General features: G+C 47.4%; 1 protein-coding gene across 24 annotated transcripts in view; it reads right to left on the reverse strand.

Annotated features, from left to right (window-relative positions):
• The window catches only part of LOC105493012 (ankyrin repeat and death domain containing 1A), a 64010-nt gene that overhangs the window by 7874 nt on the left and 34546 nt on the right, over positions 1-21590 (reverse strand). For 17 of the 24 annotated variants that reach the window (XM_071101207.1, XM_071101205.1, XM_071101220.1 and 14 more), the window contains 7 exons: positions 17713-17811; positions 17064-17162; positions 15142-15231; positions 14087-14185; positions 5583-5681; positions 3922-4020; positions 2430-2525 (listed from right to left, as the gene is read on the reverse strand). In XM_071101207.1, coding sequence (XP_070957308.1) covers positions 2430-2525; positions 3922-4020; positions 5583-5681; positions 14087-14185; positions 15142-15231; positions 17064-17162; positions 17713-17811 — 681 coding nt within the window. Of the gene's footprint in view, positions 1-90; positions 2526-3921; positions 4021-5582; positions 5682-14086; positions 14186-15141; positions 15232-17063; positions 17163-17712; positions 17812-21590 lie in introns of all 24 variants that reach the window. The other 7 variants (XM_071101225.1, XM_071101212.1, XM_071101217.1 and 4 more) reach the window with 5 other exon arrangements.

Genomic DNA, 21590 nt, shown 5'->3' on the forward strand with positions numbered 1-21590 from the left:
CTCACCTTCCTGCCCCTCAACCTCATTGTCATAGTCAAAAGACCACCCATGTGCCACTTCCGGGGAGCCTTTCCAAATTTCTCCGGTCACCTGCTCTTTCCTGTGTTCTTAGAACATGGGTGTCGGCAGAAGTACTCCGAAGCTTTGGCCAAAATCAGGCAGGGCAGGTATCAGATTTGCTGAATCACAACAGGCAGTAAAAGGTAGGATTACAAAATCCTTTCTAGCAAAGCAGGCAATGAAATTAGAGGTTACAAAAGAATTCTATCATAGCATACATGAAGCCCACAGAAGTCTAAGGCCCTCTAAAGGGAATGGATGCAGAGTTCTGGTTGTTAAGTTCAGGGTGAAAAAAATCACCCTGGTGTCTGCAATTCCAAAGCTTATGTCATGGTCAGCAGTCTCTGGCAATCACTGTGAGGTGAAGCTTGGTTCTCACCTGGGGTATTAAAAACTGGTCCCCTGGGGCAGTGTTTTCAGCCCTATCTGCACACTGAGACCATCTGGGAACTTTAAGAACCACTGATGTGTGGCCCCCACCTCAGAGATGCTACCTGCATTGGCCTGGGGGTCCAGGGGGGATTTATGATTCTGACATGCAGCCACTGCCTTAGTGGTGAGGACCTGTAAAGCCTGAAGTGGCTTAGTACTCAGCACAGAGATGAATCAGTCCAACCCTCAGTATTAACATTTTGGGATTATATTTAGGAATAATCTGTTGTATGTAAAGGGGTCGTAATATTTAAGGGAATCTAGCATATCAGTGGGAGAACATCTTATGATTCCTACTGAAATTTATCTACCAATTGATTTTGAAACAGTGATTTTTATTTAAAAGGGATAACAGTTTACTAAGTTTGTAAACCACATTGGAATGTTTAAGATATTTGAGATTATTTCTAGTTTTAGTTAATGGTCTTATTACGATAGTTTAAGAATTTAAGAAGCATGTGAAGTGCTTAAAAAGAAAATCTGTTATGTTAAGTTTATTTATTCAGTTTCAATGTTTAAGGTAGTTTGACTGAGTTTAAACACATGACCCAAAATTACTCAAAAGATTTCCCTGAAACTGACTGGAAAAATTTACTCGTTGTATAAATAGAATAATAAGATTTATCAAATGAATTTTAAAGTTTAAGGAAAAACTAGGTTTTTAAATGTGTAATTTAGCAGATTCAATACAGATGCCCCTCAACTTATGATGGGGTTATGTCTTGATAAAAATATCATAAATTGGCCAGGCGCAGTGGCTCACACCTGTAAACCCAGCACTTTGGGAGGCTGAGGTGGGCGGATCACGGGGTCAGGAGATCGAGACCATCCTGGCCAACATAGTGAAACCCCGTCTCTACCAAAAATACAAAAAAAATTAGCCGGGCATGGTGGCACGTGCCTGTAGTCCCAGCTACTTGGGAGGCTGAGGCAGGAGAGTCGCTTGAACCCAGGAGGCGGAGGTTACAGCGAGCAGAGATCGCACCACTGCACTCCAGCCTGGGTGACAGAGTGAGACTCTGTCTCAAAAAATAAATAAATAAATAAATAATATATATATATATATATCTCATAAAAGTTGAAAATGCATTTAATCTACCTAACCTACAGACCATCGTAGTTTAGCTTAGCCTACCTTACATGTGCTCAGTAAACTTACATGAGCTTATAGTGGAGCAAATCATCTAACACAAAGCCAATTTTGTAATAAAGTGTTGAATATCTCATGTCATTTATTGAATATGATATTGAAGTGAAAAACAGCATGGCTATACGGGTACTGAAAGTACGGTTTCTACTTAATGTATATTGCTTTTGTGCCATCATAAAGTAGAAAAGTCATAAGCTGAACCATTGTAATTAGGGACCATCTGTATTAACTTTGAAAACTGAAGTAAATGCAAAATTATTTTCTGTATATAAAAACAACCCCCAAGGACACCAGAAAACTCCCTACCTCCATTTGCTAACTGGAATAGCAACATTCTGCCACTCCTCTGTCCCAAGTCCACAGGAGACATTGCTAATCAATCCCAGCACACTTACTTCTGGCTCAGAAAGTTGCCTGAGCATAACATCCCAAGCAGCAGTTCAATCACCTGGAGATTGCATGAGATGGAACCACCTGCCATCTCTTTTTCACACATGTCCATATGCATTCATGCATGCACGCATTCGTCAGCTGGACGCTACAGCAGTGTCCAGCAGTATCTCCACGCTGGCATGGACCTCAGTCTGCCTAGTTTCAGCATGTGTGGACACTTGCCCATCACCAGATCCTCACAAACAACTGTGGTAGCATACAAGGTGGTGATTATCACCCACTTGGAGCCTGAGGGACCCAGAATTGGTCAGGGCTGGAATTCAAAGCCAGCTCCATCTGGAGCCAAAATCACTCCCTTTCCAATGAGGAAAGATCAAGCGTGAGGTCTCCGTACCTTCTCCCATCTGTAGAAACGATCAGCTTTTATGATCATGTCCACCAGGCTGACATGGTTGCTGCGGGCGGCCACTGCCAGGGCGGTTTTTCCCTGCTGCAATTAAGAGGCAAGAAGAGAAGCCAGAGTTTCTACAGAAGGGATACAAAAGGGCCTCTAGCACTGAGCACAAACCCTCCTGCCCATAAGAAGTGCTTTCCAGCAGTCTACACTGAGAGCAGAAAGGTTTTCTGGTTTTCTGGGCATGATGGGGATATGGAAAAGTCACAAATAGAATAAAGCAATAGCAATACATAATTCCAATGACCATCTCTTATGTTTCTTTAGAAATCAGGAAGCTTTAGAGCTTGTGAAACTCAGCCCTCATTAACTCTTCAACATCCCCTGTGAAATAGGGGTTCCCACCCACTTTTCAGATGAAGAAACCAGAGCCCAGAGATGGTGGCTTGGTGGTTTTTTTTTGTTTTGTTTTTTTGTTTTGTTTTGTTTTGTTTTTTTGATACGGAGTCTTGCTGTGTCGCCTGGGGGGAGTGCAGTGGCAGGATCTCGGCTCACGGCAAGCTCCACCTCCCGGGTTTACGCCATTCTCCTGCCTCAGCCTCCCGAGTAGCTGGGACTACAGGCGCCCCACCACAGCCAGCTAATTTTTTTGTATTTTTAGTAGAGACGGGGTTTCACCATGTTAGCCAGGATGGTCTCGATCTCCTGACATCATGATCCGCCCGCCTCCGCCTCCCAAAGTGCTGGGATTACAGGCGTGAGCCACCGCACCCGGCCTGAGGGCTTGGGTTTATCATGTCAATTTTGCCCACCTCCCGTCCAGCCTCCTTTTCTCCAGGCCTCCCAGATGGTTACCTCCACAGACCTGCAGTGAGAAGGGAAGCTCCCCTTCCCATCTGGCCAGCTGCCCTGGTGCCTAGCTCAAAGCAGGGAGCCTCCTCCTAAGTCCAGCTTCAGGATCTGATCCTGGCCCCCAGCTCTACCCCACACCATCTCAGGCTGGCCTCGCCGAGTCACATGTGCAGGTGCCCCTCTCCCAATACACCTGTGACCTCCCAGCCTCATACCAAATCTTCGGCTCTGCTGAGACAACTAGCACCTGCGGAAATAGCTGTCACAATGAGCTGGGAAGCTTCCCCAAAACCGGTCCCACATGTGGGGGTTGTTGGACAGTACTGTGGGCAGTACTTCTACTCCCCAACCCTACCAGGCGACTCAGGAGGTCACAGTCTGATGGGGGCCATAAAGGAGAAAGCAATCATTTCACAGGCCTATACCAGAGAGGGGTAGGCCAAGGCTGAGGGACCTTAGTAGAGAGAGGGGAAGGTGGTTAGGAAGGCTTCCTGGAGGAGGTTGCATTTGAGCTGGTATAGAAGGGATGGCAGTCCTTGAACACCCTGAGAGGGAGGAGGGAGGGGGCATTCGTAGCAGGGTCTCTGGCAAAGGGGGAGCCATGAAAGCCTGAGGCGAGGTGGGTTGTAAGCAGAGGTACCTTATCTCTCAGGTTTAAGTCAACCCCAGCAATGAGGAGCATCTCTGCTATGTCCTGCCAGGCGTGCTCTGCAGCCAGGTGAAGGGGCGTCTGCTGCCTCTAGGGGAGAAGCCAAGGGAACAGGTAAGTGAAAAGCACATGCGGTGGCCCGCCACCCTAAGTCAACCCCCACAATCATCCTAGTATATTTCTTCTAGTCTTTTCTTTAATGCAGAATGTTTTTAGTTTGTTGGTTTTACATACATGAGATCATCCTATGTGTACATTTTACATCTTTTTTTTTTTTACCCCAACATGATACTTTTTGTGTACTATAAACTCTGATAAACACAATTTTTGATAACTCCATAATAGCCTATTTGTGTCTGTGCCATAATTTACCTAACCACTTCCCTATTATTAAATATTGAGGCCATTTTCAAAGTGAAGACTGATAAATAATACTGCAGTGAATATCTCTGTGCATGAGCTTTTAATATGTTTTTCAAGGCTCAGTTCCCAGCAGTGCTCACACATATCATTTAAAGGTATATGATATATTCTGCCAAACTGCTTTCGACTCCCAGTGGCTCTGTAAGCCATGCCCTTGCTGGTACTGAGAATTATGTGGTTGGTGGTTAGATTGTGGGGACAGGATTTAAAAGGGCTCTTTACTGATCACAGCTTCAGGACTCAGAGGCCTCTTAATTTTTTTTTTTTTTTTTTGAGACGGAGTCTTGCCCTGTCACCCAGGCTGGAGTGCAGTGGCCAGATCTCAGCTCACTGCAAGCTCCACCTCCCAGGTTCACGCCATTCTCCTGCCTCAGCCTCCAGAGTAGCTGGGACTACAGGCGCCCACCACCATGCCCGGCTAATTTTTTGTATTTTTTTTTAGTAGAGATGGGGTTTCACTGTGTTAGCCAGGATGGTCTCGATCTCCTGACCTTGTGATCTGCCCATCTTGGCCTTCCAAAGTGCTGGGATTACAGGCATGAGCCACCGCGCCCAGCCCAGAGGCCTCTTTTTACATAAGGCTGCCTCAGTCACCCCTGCCCTGGGAATTTTCCCTAAGGAAAAAAAGCAATGAAAGGAAAAGGTTGAATGTAAAAAGATATTCACTGCAATGTTTTTTTTTTTTTTTTTTTTTTTTTTTTTGAGACGGAGTCTAGCTCTGTCGCCCAGGCTGGAGTGCAGTGGCCAGATCTCAGCTCACTGCAAGCTCCGTCTCCCGGGTTTACACCATTCTCCTGGCTCAGCCTCCCGAATAGCTGGGACTACAGGCGCCTGCCACCTCGCCCGGCTAGTTTTTTGTATTTTTTAGTAGAGACGGAGTTTCACCGTGTTAACCAGGATGGTCTCGATCTCCTGACCTTGTGATCCACCCGTCTCGGCCTCCCAAAGTGCTGGGATTACAGGCTTGAGCCACCGTGCCCGGCCTATTCACTGCAATGTTATAGATCATGGCCAAAACTTGGGAACACCCAAAATGTTCAAAAGAGGGGAATGATGAACAAAATGATATTCCCTTCAACAACTATTTAAATTACCTTTTAAAAGCTAAAAAAAAAAAAAAAAGCAATTCCTCAACTCTGGGCCATGCTAGGAGACCACAGCCAAGCCTGCCAGCCTGGGAGGGTTTCCAGAAGCTCCCTGGGGCCCGGAAGGTCTCTGTAGCCACTTACGTTGTCCATGGCATTCAAGTCACTGTCAGAGTTGATGAGGAGCTGGACCAAGGCAGGGAAGTTGTGCATCACAGCGAGGTGCAGAGGAGAGGCACCCTGCTGTGGGAGGAGATACACGGATCAATCGACGAGTCCCTCCCAGGACTGCCCAGCTCCAGGCTGGTGCTGGGGACAGGAGGAGGGAAGGGTATAGTGCTTCTGGGTTTGACCCTTTTAGCTTCTTGGCTGACATGGATGGCCTTAGGCAATTAAGGTCCCAAAGCTTGAATTCCTGGAGCTCCAAACTGATCCTCTAGATGGGTGAGAGTCTGAAGACCCAAGGGTGAGACCCTGCTATGTCAGGAACTCACTATGTGACCTCGGGCAAGTCATTTCCCTTCTCTGCTACTCTTCATCTGGCAAGTGAGGTTTGCCATGGTCCCTCCTAGCAACAATACCTGAAGATTCTCTGACATCTCATTTAATCCACACATCAACCTAGGAAGTATATAGGGATGGTGTTCTTATTAGTATCTTCATCTTACAAACAGAAACACTGAAGTTCAGAAAACTTAAGTCACTTACCCAAGGATACATAGCTAATAGGAACTATGTCTTATTGGACTTTCTACTCCCACTGCGTCCCCACCCCCAGTACCTAGGTACCTAGTACCTGATAACTATTTGTGTAGAAAATGAATGAATGAGAGAGCCAGCTGGGACCAGAAAAGATACCTCACTCCAAGTTCAACTCTCCTTCAACAGTGGAAGACACTATCCTCAATAGTCTCCTGTGGCCCCCTGAGTAAATGACAAAGAGGGGATACTCCCTCCTCTCTAGGTGATATAGTGACACACATACTGTGGAATAATACAAGGCCAATAAAATTGATATTAGAAACTAATACTTATTGTGGAAAACATCTTCATGTATTGAGCTATAAAAGGGTTACAGAACAGAATACACATACACATAAAACAAAAATGCCCATTATTGCCATTACTAATTTAGGCCAGTGGGTATGGAGTGTTATCAGTATTAGAAAAGAAGATTTGAACAAAAAATTATTTGAGACATGTAATTATATATTTACACAGAGCTTGCACAGTTGCTCTGTCTTACCATGTGATGCCTCCCATCATGTCACAACACAGCAGGAAGCCCCTTACAAGAGGCTAGTACCATGTTCTAGGACTTCCCAGCCTCTAGAACCATGAGCTAAATAAATCTCTATTCTTTATAAGTCACCTAGTCTATGGTATTCAGTTATAGCAACACAAAATGGACTAGGACACCTTTCTCCGCCAAAAATCCTAATGGAATAAAGTTATGTGGAAGACAAAAATACTCTTCAGTAGCATTCTTGTATTGAATGTTTACGAGACATGACATATAATTTTTAAAAAGATATTCTAGTCACAATGACAGCCAAAAAATATGAACTAATTATGAAGGATATAATTAGAAATGAATAAGACAAAGGTAAACCAAAGCTATATAACATCACTTAGGGATATAAAAGAAGACATAAAGAAATGGCAAGGCCAGGCCGGGCGTGGTGGCTCAAGCCTGTAATCCCAGCACTTTGGGAGGCCGAGACGGGCGGATCACGAGTTCAGGAGATCGAGACCATCCTGGCTAACACGGTGAAGCCCCGTCTCTACTAAAATACAAAAAAAATTAGCCGGGCAAGGTGGCGGGCACCTGTACTCCCAGCTACTCGGGAGGCTGAGGCAGGAGAATGGCGTGAACCCGGGAGGCGGGGCTTGCAGTGAGCTGAGATCCGGCCATTGCACTCCAGCCTGGGCAACAGAGCTAGACTCCGTCTCAAAAAAAAAAAAAAAAAAAGAAATGGCAAGGCCAGGTGTGGTAGCTCACACCCATAATCCCAGTACTTTGGGAGACTAAGGTGGGAGGACCACTTGAGCCCAGGAGTTCGAGATCAGCCTGGATAACATAGTGGGACCCTGTCTCTACAAGAAATTTAAAACAAAATTAGCTGAGCACACTGGTGCACACCTGTAGTCCCAGCTACCTGGGAGGCTGAGGCAGGAGGATTGCTTGAGCCCAAGAGGACGAGGCTGCAGCGAGCCATGATCCTACCACTGCACTCCAACCTGGGCAACAGCGTGAGACCTTATCTCTAAAAAATCTATCTATCTAGGCTGGGCGCATTGGCTCACGCCTGTATTCCCAGCACTTTGGGAGGCGGAGGCGGGCGGATCACGAGGTCAGGAGATCGAGACTGTCCTGGCTAACACGGTGAAACCCTATCTCTACTTAAAAAAAAATTACAAAAAATTAGCCGGGATTGGTGGCGGGCGCCTATAGTCCCAGCTAGTCAGGAGGCTGAGGCAGGAAAATGGCATGAACCCGGGAGGCGGAGCTTGCAATAATCTGAGATCACGCCACTGCACTCCAGCCTGGGCGACAGAGCGAGACTATGTCTAAAAAAAAAAAATCTATCTATCTATCTATCTATCTATCTATTTATCCATCTATCTATCTATCTATCTATCTATCTATCTATCTATCATTCTATCCCCACCGTGCACGGTGGAGACCATCCTCTTACCTAAAGCTCTCTCCCATCTGTCAAATATTTTTGTCATAATTTGTTAATTTTAACCATTCTGAAAAGTAGTATATCATAATGTATTTATCAAAATGTACTATATCTCAAAAAGTAGTATATCATAGTATATCATATTACACTTCCCTAATAGCTAATGCTGTTAAACATCTTTTCATGTGCTTATTTGCCATCTGTATATCCTCTTCAGTGAAATGTCTATTCATGTCTTTTGCCCTTTTTTTTTTTTTTCACCTTGAGTTTTGAGAGCTCTTTATATACTCTACACACTAGCCTTTGTAAGACATGTGATTTGCAAATCTTCTCTCTTGGTCCGTAGCTTGTTTTTTCATCCTCTTAACAGATCCTTTGCAGAGCAAAATTTTTTAATTTTGATGAGGTCCAATTAATCAAATTTTTGCTCCTATGGATCATGTTTTTGGTGTCAAGTCTAAGAACTCTTTGGCCTAACCCTAGATCCAAAAATTTTCCTCCTTATATTTTTTCTAAAAGCTTTGTAGTGTTATATTTAAGTCTGTGATCCATTTTGAGTTAATTTTGTATAAGGTGTGAGGTTTTAGTTGAGGCTCATTTTTTTGCCTGTGGATGTACAGTTGCTTCAGTACCATTTGTTGAAAAGGCTATCAAACCTTCCTCCACTGAATTGCTTTTGCATCTTCAATAAAAATCAGTTGGGCATATTTTCTTCTTTTTTTTTTTTTTTGAGATGGAGTCTTGCTCTGTCACCCAGGCTGGAGTGCAGTGACATGATCTCGGCTCACTGCAAGCTCTGCCTCCCAGGTTCATGCCATTCTCCTGCCTCAGCCTCCCGAGTATCTGGGACTACAGGCACCTGCCACCACACCTTTACTTTCCGGCACTACAAGATGCTCCAGACTCACCCTATATGTTAGTATTCCCTGCTGTAGTCCTAGACGTAGCCATTTTCCCAAGGAATCCTGGTTCCTTGTAGTAGAGAATTTGCACCCTGCTTTGTTCACATAACTGTATCTTTGGGCCCGGCGCGGTGGCTCAAGCCTGTAATCCCAGCACTTTGGGAGGCCGAAACGGGTGGATCACGAGGTCAAGAGATCGAGACCATTCTGGCTAACACGGTGAAACCCCGTCTCTACTAAAAAATACAAAAAACTAGCTGGGCAAGGTGGCGGGCGCCTGTAGTCCCAGCTACTCGGGAGGCTGAGGCAGGAGAACGGCGTGAACCCGGGAGGCGGAGCTTGCAGTGAGCTGAGATCTGGCCACTGCACTCCAGCCTGGGCCACACAGGGAGACTCTGTCTCAAAAAAAAAAAAAAAAAAAAAAAGAACTATATCTTTAAGGTCTTTCCATACAAGTACAGTTTTTGAAAACTGTCCTCATTCTTTTTTATTTATTTTTCTTTTTATTTATTTATTTTTTGAGACGGAGTCTCACTCTGTCACCCAGGCTGGAGTACAGTGGCATAATCTTGGCTCACTGCAACCTCTGCTTCCTGGGTTCAAGCAATTCTTCTGCCTCAGCCTCCTGAGTAGCTGGGACTACAGGCGTGCGCCACCACGCCCGGCTAATTTTTTGCACTTAGTAGAGATGGGGTTTCACCATGTTGGCCAGGCTGGTCTCGAACTCATGACCTCATGATCCGCCTGCCTCAGCCTCCCAAAGTGCTGGGATTACAGGCATGAGTCACCACGCTGCCCGGCAGTCCTCATTCTTTTTTATAGTTACACAGTGTTCCATTGCAGGGATGGGCCATAATTTACTACATTGTCTCCTAAACATGGGTTTCAATCTTTTGCTATTACAAATGATACTGCAGCAAAAACCTTGTACATATTATCATTCCATACATGTGGAAGTATGTCTATAGAATAAATTCCTAGATTTGTTGAGTCAAAGGGCACATGTATTTGTATGTTTTGTACATATTGATAAATTGCCCTCTGAACAGATTGTACCAATTTCTACTCCTTCCGGTAATATATGAAGGTGCCTATTTCGCTCTGTCGCCCAGGCTGGAGTGCAGTGGCGCGATCTCGGCTCACTGCAAGCTCCGCCTCTCGGGTTCACGCCATTCTCCTGCCTCAGCCTCCTGAGTAGCTGGGACTACAGGCGCCCGCCACCACGCCCGGCTAATTTTTTATTTTTTTTTTTCTTTTTTGAGACGGAGTCTCGCTCTGTCTCCCAGGCTGTAGTGCAGTGGCGCGATCTCGGCTCACTGCAAGCTCCGCCTCCCAGGTTCACGCCATTCTCCTGCCTCAGCCTCCCAAGTAGCTAGGACTACAGGCACCTGCCACCTTGCCCAGCGAGTTTTTTTGTATTTTTTAGTAGAGACGGGGTTTCACCGTGTTAGCCAGGATGGTCTCAATCTCCTGACCTCATGATCGGCCCGCCTCGGCCTCCCAAAGTGCTGGGATTACAGGCTTGAGCCACCGTGCCCGGCCAATTTTTGATATTTTTTAGTAGAGACGGGGTTTCACTGAGTTAGCCAGGATGGTCTCAATCTCCTGACCTCGTGATCCACCCGCCTCGGCCTCCCAAAGTGCTGGGATTACAGGCATGAGCCACCGCGCCCGGCCTGCATTTCTCTTAGGAATCCTCTGTGTTTCCTTTTCTACCAAATTTCTCTTCATAACCTTTGGCCATTTTTCTCTTGTGTTGTTTTTTAACTTTGTAATGATTTGTGGGACTTTTTTTTTATTTTAATTTTTTTTAGAGATAAGGTCTCACTGTGTTACCCAGGCTGGAGTGCAGTGGTGTGATCACAACTCACTGCAGCCTCAACCTCCTCGGCTCAAGTGATCCTTCAACTTCAGCCCCCAGAGGATCTGGGACTATAAGTAGGTACCCACCACCACACCTGGCTGATTTTTAAATGTTTTGTAGATATGGGGTCTTACTATGCTGCCCAGGCTGGTCTCGAACTCCTGGACTCAAGCAATCCTCCCACCTCAGCCTTCCAAAGTGTTGGGATTACAGGTGTGAGCCACTGCACCTGGCAACACCTTCACTTGTTATGAATGTGTCTTTTGACAGTGTTACTACCAGCAAGTTACTTTTGGTATTAAAAACGCAAATACAACAAATAAAAGTGACACAATTAAATAAATAAATAGGCAGCGAAAACAGCTGAAATGAAAAGGAAAACAACATACTTAATGTGGGTAACAGGAAAACTTCATAGTTTGACCACTGGGCTGGCATCAGGATTCTGGTGTCTTGATGGGCAGAAAAAAGTAAGCATTTAGCCTGAATTCTTTCTAGCTGGAGGTGATACTCTTTACACAGGGAAAACTGGGAGGGCATTAAAAAAAAGTCCTTGTTTTACTAGGGCTTTGGAATCAAGGATGCCTTTCTTCTCTATATTCCAATGAATTGTGTAATACTGTTTCTATAATAAGTTTAAATATAGTACTTGTTTTAGTTATAAGAAATGATCCCTTTCTGATATAAACCATAGATGTTTCCTTGTTTATATAATAGGAATAATAATGGTACTTACAGGTAAGGAAACGGGCCCAAAAAGGTCAAAGTAGCTTGCGCAAGGTTATTCAGTTTGTAGTGCCAGCATACAAAGCCAGGCCTAACACCAAAGCCTGTCATTTTTAAATTTTAATTATTTAATTCAGGTATCCATCTGTTTTAATTATTGTCAACTTGCCTTCTAGAAAGGTAGTTGCCATTTGAAACTCCCACTACTTTTTTTTTTTTTTTTTTGAGACAGTCTCACTCTGTTGCCCAGGCTGGAGTACAGTGGAGCGATCTCAGCTCACTGCAACTTCTGCCTCCCAGGTTCAAGTGATTCTCGCGCCTCAGCCTCCCAAGTAGCTGGGATTACAGGGATACACCACTATGCCTGACTAATTTTCTTTCTTTCTTTCTTTCTTTCTTTCTTTTTTTGAGGCAGAGTCGTGCTCTGTCACCCAGGCTGGAGTGCAGCAGCACAATCTCGGCTCACTGCAAGCTCCACTTCCTGGGTTCACACCATTCTCCTGCCTCAGCCTCCCGAGTAGCTGGGACTACTGGCGCCCACCACCACGCTCAGCTAATTTTTTTGTATTTTTAGTAAAGACGGGGTTTCACCATGTTAGCCAGGATGGTCTTGATCTCCTGACTTCGTGACCATCCGCCTTGGCCTCCCAAGATGCTGGGATTACAGGCATAAGCCATCACGCCCGGCCTTTTTTTTTGTTTGTTTTTGTTTTTTTAAGATGGAGTCTCACTCTGTCGCCCAGGCTGGAGTGCAGTGGTATGATCTCGGCTCACTGCAAGCTCTGCCTCCTGGGTTCAAGTGATTCTCCTGCCTCAGCCTCCCAAGTAGCTGGGACTACAGGTGCCTACCACCACGCCTGGCTAATTTTTTGTATTTTTATTTGTTTTATTTGTTTTGTTTTGTTTTGTTTTTGAGACGGAGTCTCGCTTTGTCATCCAGGCTGGAGTGCAGTGGCACCATCTCTGCTCACTGCAAGCTCCGCCTCCTGGGTTCACGCCATTCTCCTGCCTCAGCCTCCCAAGAAGCTGGGACTACAGGCAGCACCACCACGCCCGGCTAATTTTTTGTATTTTTAGTAGAGATGGGGTTTCACCGTGTTAGCCAGGATGGTCTCGATCTCCTGACCTCATGATCCGCCCGCCTCGGCCTCCCAAAGTGCTGGGATTACAGGCGTGAGCCACCGCGCCTGGCAATTTTTTGTATTTTTAGTAGAGACAGGGTTTCACCGTGTTAGCCAGGATGATCTTGATCTACTGACCTCATGATCTGCCAGCCTTGGCCTCCAAAAGTGCTGGGATTACAGATGTGAGCCACCGCACCCAGCCACGCCTGGCTAATTTTCTATATTTTTTGTAGAGATGGGGTTTCGCCATGTTGCCCAGGCTGGTCTCGAACTCCCAGCCTCAAGCAATCTGCTCACCTTGGCCTCCCAAAGTGCTGGGATTACAGGCTCATGCCACCATGCCCAGCCAATTTTTTTTTTTTTTTGAGACAGAATCTTACTGTGTTGCCCAGGCTGGAGTACAGTGGTGTGATCATGGCCCACTGTGGCCTCAACCTCCTGGGCTCAAGCAGTCCTCTTGCCTCAGCCTCCCGAATAGCTAGGACTACATGTGTATACCACCACGACCAGCCAGTTTTTCAAAAAAAAATTTGTAGAGATGGGATCTCCCTAGATTACCCAGGCTGGTCTTGAAGTCCTGAGCTCAAGCAATACTCTAGCCTCAGCCTCCCATAGTGCTGGGATTACAGGTGTGAAGCACTGCACTCCCAAAGTCTGTGTTTTAACCAAAAGATTATATGGTTCCTGTGTGTGGACCAAATGTATAACAGGAAAAAGATTAACAATTAAGTGGACAGATAGGCAACATAAAAGATTAATAGTAAAACCCAATGCCTAGGTTTGGCACAGTGACTCATGCCTGTAATCCCAGCACTTTGGGAGGCTGAGGCAGGCGAATCACTTGAGTCAGGAGTTCATGACCAGCCTGGCCAACGTGGTGAAACCCCATGTATTTTTCTACCAAAAATACAAAAAGAATTAGCCAGGCATGGTGGTGTGTGCCTCTAGTTCCAGCTGCTATTCAGGAGGCTGAGGCAGGAGAATTGCTTGAACCTGGGAGGCAGAGGCTGCAGTGAGCCAAGATTGCACCACTGCACTCCAGCCAGGGCAACAGAGCAAGACTCCGTCAAAAAAAAAAAAAAAAAAAAAAAAAACGCCCCAATGCATAAATGAGCAGAGAACAGGAGCTGATAATTCAGTTCAGAGGAATTGCAAGCTTGGTTTCTAATCCTATTACAGCCACAACAGTATTTCACTCTCCTAAGTGCTGCCGGCTCCCCTACTCCTGGTCCACACCCCAACCCCAAGGGTCTGATGTTCCCGTTTCTCCTTGTGCTTCATTAGTGTGCTCATGGAAGGCTTTGCAATGGAGACCCCCTTCAACCCTCGCACCCACGCTTACATGATCAGCCACGTTGGTGCAGCCTCCTGCATGGATGAGGACCCGAGACACATCCTCTGAGCCACTGAGGGCTGCATAGTGAAGGCAGCTTAGGTTTTTCTAGAAGGAAACAGGCATCAATGCAATATCACAAGGACCACTCCTACTGAGGTTTGCAAAGCTCTTTGAGATTCATTTTTCCATCTGAGTGTCACAACACCGCTGGGAGTATTATCCCCATTAAACTGAGGCTGGAGAAGTCAATGACTTTCCCAGGCCTAGTGACCAGTAAAAGGAACTCACTATGGTCTCAGTCTTTTCCTCACCTCCTATCACAAATGCAAGAATGTAGACCAAAGCCTGCCCAAGTCTATGACTGGTAAAGACATGCAGTCGATTGACTCTAAGGAGGTGGTTTTCTTTTTTTTCCCCAAGACAGAGTCTCACTCTGTCACCCAGGCTGGAGTACAGTGGCACAATCTCAGCTCACTGCAACCTCCACCTCCCAGGTTGAAGCAATTCTCCTACCTCAGCCTCCCGAGTAGCTGGGATTACAGGCACCCGCCACCACGCCCAGCTAATTTTTGTATTTTTAGTGGAGACGGGGTTTCACCATGTTAGCCAGGCTGGTCTTGAACTCCTGATCTTGTGATTCACTGGTCTCGGCCTCCCAAAGTGCTGGGATTACAGGCGTGAGCCACCACGCCTGGCCAGGAGGTGGTTTTTAAAGAGGAAGACAAATAAGATTTGCCAATACAGAGCAAACTCCACCCAGCATGCACTGCCCAACACAAGCTGGTCTTGGTGCATCCAAACAGGATCCTGGCAGGGCCAGAATGGAGGCTTGGTCTCAGTGGGCCTCAAAGTGCTCTCTTTCAGTCAGAGCCCAGCCCAGCCCAATGATCACCTTGCACAAGGCACACACCAGACAAGCCCCACTAGGGTGACCCACTGTCTCAGTTTGCCCAGGATTGAGGAGTTCTTGAGATGTGGGACTTTCCATTTTAAAATCAGGACAGTATGGGGCAAACTAGGACTAGCTAGCCACCCTGCTAAAGTCCCAACTGAGTGAGTACCTGTGGTGTGTGGGACTCAGTCCATCTCCCAGTGGGAAATGCAGTCACCGTGGGCTTGGCACCTCCTCCGAGACCCTGCAGCATGACATTCTGGGAGGGGTGGGAGTGTTGAAATGGAATGTGGCCTCTACCTGAAACCGCAAGCTGAGGCTGAAGCCCAAGTCCTGGCATGATGAGCAGCTCCAGCCCACCACCCAGTGGCCACCCAGCTGGGTGCAACCTTCCCAGTCTCTCTTTTTTTTTTTTTCTTGAGACAGGGTCTCACTCTGTCGCCCAGGTTGGAGTACAGTGGTGCAATCATAGCTCACTGCAGCCTCAAACTCCCGGGCTCAAGCAATCTTCCAGCTTTGGCCTCCCAGAGTGCTGCGTTACAAGCATGAGCCACCTTGCCCAGCCTTTTTTTTTCAAAGCCAGTCAAATTAAGCAGTGGGGAAATAAATATTTTTTAGCATAACATTTTAATTCTCTGTTTTTGAACGGCCTGTGTATTTTTGCTATTATTTATATTGTATTATTTATTATTAATATTTTTGCTATACTATTGACATTTAGAACAAAGCAAGAATTCCAGAACCTGAAGCCATTCAACCAGCCAAAAAGGTTATTTGTCACTGATACAAAAATAAAAAGCAGGCTGGGCGCGGTGGCTCATGCCTGTAATCCCTGCACTTTGGGAGGCCGAGGCGGGCGGATCACGGGGTCAGGAGATCGAGACTATCCTGGCTAACACGGTGTAACCCCGTCTCTACTAAAATACAAAAAATTAGCCGGGCGTGGTGGCGGGCGCCTGTAGTCCCAGCTACTCGGGAGGCTGAGGCAGGAGAATGGCGCGAACCTGGGAGGCCGAGCTTGCAGTGAGCCGAGATTGCGCCACTGCACTCCAGCCTGGGCGACAGAGTGAAGACTCCGCCTCAAAAAAATAAATAAATAAAAATAAAAAAAAATAAAAAGTAAAGCAAAAACACCAACTCACTACCTAAAGAAAGGCCACAACCCCGCTTTCCAGGTCATAGAGGAGAATTTCTACTGGCAGAATTGATGAGTACAATGGGGAGAAAGAGAAGAGGTTCATCCAGGGCCACATCCCAAGCCCCAGCTCTGTCAGGGGAAAGCTTCGTCAGTGGGTGGGAGCTCTGGAGTCAGGGGAACAGGCTTTTGAGACTCAACTTTGCCTTGTACTAGCTTGTGACCCTGTGAAAGTGCCCTCAAAGCTCCAGTTTTCTCATCTGCAAAATGGGTGGAATTTTTCTGAGGTAACAGTTAGGAAGGGGCTTTGTGAACTATCAAGAGCTCAACAAATGGAAGACACTAACAGGGCCAGGTGCAATGGCTCCCACCTATAATCCCAGCACTTTGGAAGGCTGAGGCGGGCGGATCACTTGAGGTCAGGGGTTCAAGACCAGCCTGGCCAACATGGTGAAACCCTGTCTCTACCAAAAAAATAAAAAACTAGCCAGGCGTGGTGGTACACACCTATAGTCCCAGCTACTTGGGAGGCTGAGGCAGGAAAACTGCTTGAACCCAGGAGGCGGAGGTTGCAGTGAGCCAAGATCACACCACTGCACTCCAGCCTGGGTGACAGAGTAAGACCCATCTCAAAAGAAAAACCAAAAAAATACTAACAGGTGTTGAGGTGTTGGGCCCTATTATGTCCTGGGCACTGTGTTAGATATTTAATCCTCACAATAATGTAAAAAAGTAAATGTCATCCCACTTTATAATTGGGAAACAAGGCTCAGAGAGGTTAAGTAACCTGCTCCGGGTCACAGGGCTCAGCAGTGGAGAAGCCAAGATCAGAACCTGGCCTGCTGCCTCGAAGCCTCTATTCACTCAGGGTTCAGGAATCACTGTGGCCATTACTGCCGACACGGCTATGGCTCAGCAGACAAGAGCAGACCGCAGTCTTGGGAGGGCCTGGCTACCTGGGTGAGCGCATTCACGGTGCTCCCAGCCCTGAGGAGGAGCCGCACACAGTCAGGGTGGGTCCCTCCAGCAGCTGCATGCAGGGCAGTCAGACCTTCCTGCAACACACAAGGAGAGCAATGAGGATGGTGGGGAGGCCCACCCAAGTGACCCCCAATCCCACTGTGAGAGGACGCCCCTTGTGCCTTGGCCCCAGGGCCCCTTGAGCTCTCCACTGCCCTGCCCCTGGGAAAAATGAGCTTTCTTGTTTGTGATCCCATGAGCCCCACCCCTGAAGTCCTCACTTTGTGGAGCACACACATGGCATAGCCACTCCTGGCTCCACATCTCTGCTCACGTTCTGCCCCTCCTGCTCTGTCTGTTTCCTCCTACTCCAGCAAGCCCTCCCTCACCATCCTGTCCATGGCGACGTCTCCCTTCTTTGAACACACACTCTGTGTCTCACTTATTTGGTGATCCGTCCTGCCAAGTGCCACCATTAAGCCTGGAGTTCAGTGCTGCTGCTTGTCTTTCCCTGGTGGGCTCTCAGTTTGAGATCATGCCCTCAGCCTCCTGGCTTTAGACTGCACCATGGATTGGTGGGGGTTCCTCGAAGGCAGACAGCAAGCAAGGGTCATGCATCTCGCCATCCCCCAGGTGGTGACTCACCGCATTCTGCTCCTCCAGGTCCAGCCCGATATCCACAAGTCGCTGCAGCACAGCCATATGGCCGCGACCAGCAGCCAGATGAAGGGCCGTGTTCCCCTCCTGCAGGAAAAAGGGCTCCTGAGAGGCCAGCAGACCAGAGAGCCCCAGAATCACAGACCTGTGATGAGCTGCAGCCATGCACACTGGGTCAGTGCCACCCTGCTCCTGACAGCTGTGCCAAAAACTACAACCAGGGGCAGATTGCAGGGCCAAGCCCTGGTCTTTCTTTCCTTATACATCAAGCAGGCACATTGCTTAAAAATTAAACAAAACCAATTCTACTTTCCACATGCCCATCTGAAGCCAGTCCCTCCTCAGGTCCCCCAAATCCATCTCCTCTCACTGCTCAAGGCCCCAGCAACTCTCCCCTGAACTCAGGCTGTTCCAGGCAGCTGCTTGGTCCAGTCACCTGCCTCCCTCAAGTCTCTGTGTGAGACATTAGTTTCTTATTGAGTAGTGTGGCCTGCCCAGGCCACACTCTGAAACTGCAAACCCCACCTCTGTCATCCTGAGCCTATCTTCCTGCCCTGCTTTTCCTCTCCCCACTGCACAGATCGCCTTGCCAACACACTCTGTCAGTGGCTGTGTGCTTAGTGTTTATCGTCTGACTCTTTTTTCTTTATTATTTTACTTTAAGTTCTGGGATACATGTGCAGAATGTGCAGATTTGTTACATAGGTAAATGTGTGCCATGGTGGTTTGCTGCACCTATCAAACCGTCACCTAGGTATTAAGCCCTGCATGCATTAGCAATTTATCCTGATGCTCTTCCTCCCCTCGCCCCCCAAACCAGGCCCCGGTGTGCGTTGTCCCCCTCCCTGTGTCCATGTGGTTCTCATTGTTCAGCTCCCACTTATGAGAGAGAACATGCAGTGTTTGGTTTTCTGTTCCTGTGATAGTTTGCTGAGAATGATGGTTTCCAGCTTCATCCAAGTCCCTGCAAAGGACATGATCTCATTCCTTTTTATGGCTGCATAGTATTCCATGGTGTATATGTGCCACATTTTCTTTATCCAGTCTATCACTGATGGGCATTTGGATTCGTTCCACGTGTCTGACCCTTGTTGCTGGAACATAAGCACCACAGGGGCATCTATTTTGTTTTCTGAAGTTTCCTTAAGTGCCTAGAATAGGGCCTGGGGCACATGGCCAACACTCAGTAGATGTTTGTTCAATGAGTCAATAATGTAGGAGGGTCTTCAGGGGATCATGTGGAGAGCCTGACATGTGTCCCTGGAACTTGAAGGCCAGAGGACTGGTAGTTGCTTTGCACTTGGAAAGTCTAAAGGTGACAGTGACATAGCCAAGAGAAGCAGCTGCATTGGGCAGGGCAGAGGGTGCAACGTACTCTGTATTTGAAGTGGCCCCTGCTGAGGTCAGCCTGCTTGGGGTTGTCCTTTAAAGGGATCTCCCTGCCGGGCATGGTGCCTCACATCTGTAATCCCAGCACTTTGGGAGGCTGAGGTGGGCAGATAGCTTGAGCCCAGGAATTCCAGTCTGGGCAATATAGTGAGACTCCATCTCTACAAAAAATACAAAAATTAGCCAGATGTGGTGGTGCGTGCCTATAGTCCCAGATACTGGAGACACTGAGGCAGGAGGATTGCTTGAGCATGGGAAGTTAAGGCTGCAATGAGCTGTGATTACGCCACTACACTCCAGCCTGGGCAACAGAGTAAGATATTGTCTCAAAAAAAAAAAAAAAAAAAAAAAAAAAAAAAAATTCAGCTAAAAATAATAAAATTGTAAAGTAATTTTAAAAAGCCCTCAACAACTTTGTTTTTCTCTCCTTGCCAGCTTCTCTGCAGCCTGTAGCCTGTCGGCTGGCTGCTGCAAGCCAGGACAAGCAGTGGGAAATGCAGTCACAGTGTGAAATCTCTGTGTTCAGAGACACGCACGAAGCAGGTGAACTGAAAGGCCAACACATGCCCCCAGTTAACGGGGTGTAGAGGCAATGGCGGGGCTTTCTTCTTCCTTCTGGGTTATAAATATCCATATTCTGGCATTTGAAGCTGCAGGTGGCACACATGGATGCCTGACAGGCGCTCACACTTTCCTGGGCAGGGCAGGGGGCTCAGAGGCAGGACAGCTGGGCAGAAGGCAGCCTTGGCGTGGGCCTGGGGTCCTCTCCCCTCCACCTTGGGGACGTCCAGCATCTCCGCCTCTGTGAGGCCTTGACAGCAACACTTCACCCTTCCAAGTGGAGTTAGTCGCTCTCTCTGGGCTCTCAAAGCCTCCCTAGCATTCTAGAGCACACGTGGAGTGACCTGTGTTGTCATTGACTCTAAGAGGTCTATCCCCTTAGCAGGCATTGAAAAACTTATTGTGCCCCCTCCCCAGATGAAACTGAAAATGAAAACACTCCTATTCTGAAAACACAAAACTTAACAGGGGTATGCAATTTTAAAAGCTTCTTTGCAGAATTTCTGATTGCAAGATTCTGGAGAAGTTCATCAAAGCTGTATGTTCTCTTTCTCTGTTCTTGATGCTCATGCTCTCCTGGGGCCCTGAGGTGTGATCATTTTGCCTCTTGGGTTAGCCAGTCCTGGCAGGTGCTGCCCTCCCCATTCTCTGTATGCCCAGTTCCTAGCCCAGTGCCTTGCTCAACCACCTGCTCAACCCAAAAGGATGAGTATGGATGGACTCAGTGCAGAACCCAAGGGGGTCCAACCCAGGAGGCAGCCTGGTAAGGGGAGGAGCACAGCTTTATGCATTAGGATGCTGCTTCCAAATCCAGCTCTACCTGTGTCTCGCTGTGCGACCTTGGCTAAGGCATCTCCCTCTCTGGGCGTCAGTTTCCACAGCTGTAAAACGAGAAGGCTGAATTCAGACGCCTTCCAGTTCCAAGACCCGGCAGTGGATTTGTGTGTGAGCTCTCTATCACTTCGGTATACACAGAACTCCCTCTATCCTGGCCAAGCACATTAACCAGAAGATTAATAATGGAGTTAATCTCTTTGTTGGAGGCATCATTTAGAATTTGCTGTAACAGGCCGGGCGTGGTGGCTCACGCCTGTAATCCCAGCACTTTGGGAGGCCAAGGTGGGCGGGTCACGAGGTCAGGAGATCAAGACCATCCTGGCCAACACGGTGAAACCCCATCTCTACTGAAAATACAAAAAAATTAGCCAGACATGGTGGCGGGCGCCTATAGTCCCAGCTACTAGGGAGGTTGAGGTAGGAAAATGGCATGAACCCAGGAGGCGGAAGTTGCAGTGAGCCAAGATGGCACTACTGCACTCCAGCCTGGGCAACAGTGTGAGACTCTGCCTCAAAAAAAAAAAGAATTTCTAATGATTCGCAAGGGTCCAATGATAAGAGTCATTTATAGGGTAGACCCTCCGGTCCCCATCACTTGCCCCTTCTCAGATTAGTGAAATCCTGCTTATAAACCCTGAATGATATGCTCCCTCCTCCATGCTCCCATCCTATTCCTGCCATAACCATAGCAGAGCAGTTGTGTGGCTACCACCCCCTAACACTTCCCCACGTCTGCCAACAACAGACAACCCCAGTAGATTACAGCCCTGCTCAACGCACTCCAGGCAGCACTACCAACCACCCAGATCTGCCACCCTGGCCAGCCACGTCAGATCAGAAATCCTTACTATGACCGTGGCACTGAGTTCCTCGAGTAAGAAACGGTGTCTTGGGCATCTTTTTGCCACCAACCTGTAGCATAGGGCTGGCCCATAACGCATGCTAGTGAAGGGCCTGCTGGATGAACACTAAATACGCTCTCGTCTTTGGGCCACATGGCCCTCCAGTACAATGGGAGTCAGACGTGGACACAGGTGAGGAGCCAGAGCCTGGAAGCTGGCAAGTTTTGCACCCTGGTC

Source organism: Macaca nemestrina, chromosome 7 (assembly GCF_043159975.1).
Source record: "Macaca nemestrina isolate mMacNem1 chromosome 7, mMacNem.hap1, whole genome shotgun sequence".
Classification (NCBI taxonomy): Eukaryota; Metazoa; Chordata; class Mammalia; order Primates; family Cercopithecidae; genus Macaca; species Macaca nemestrina.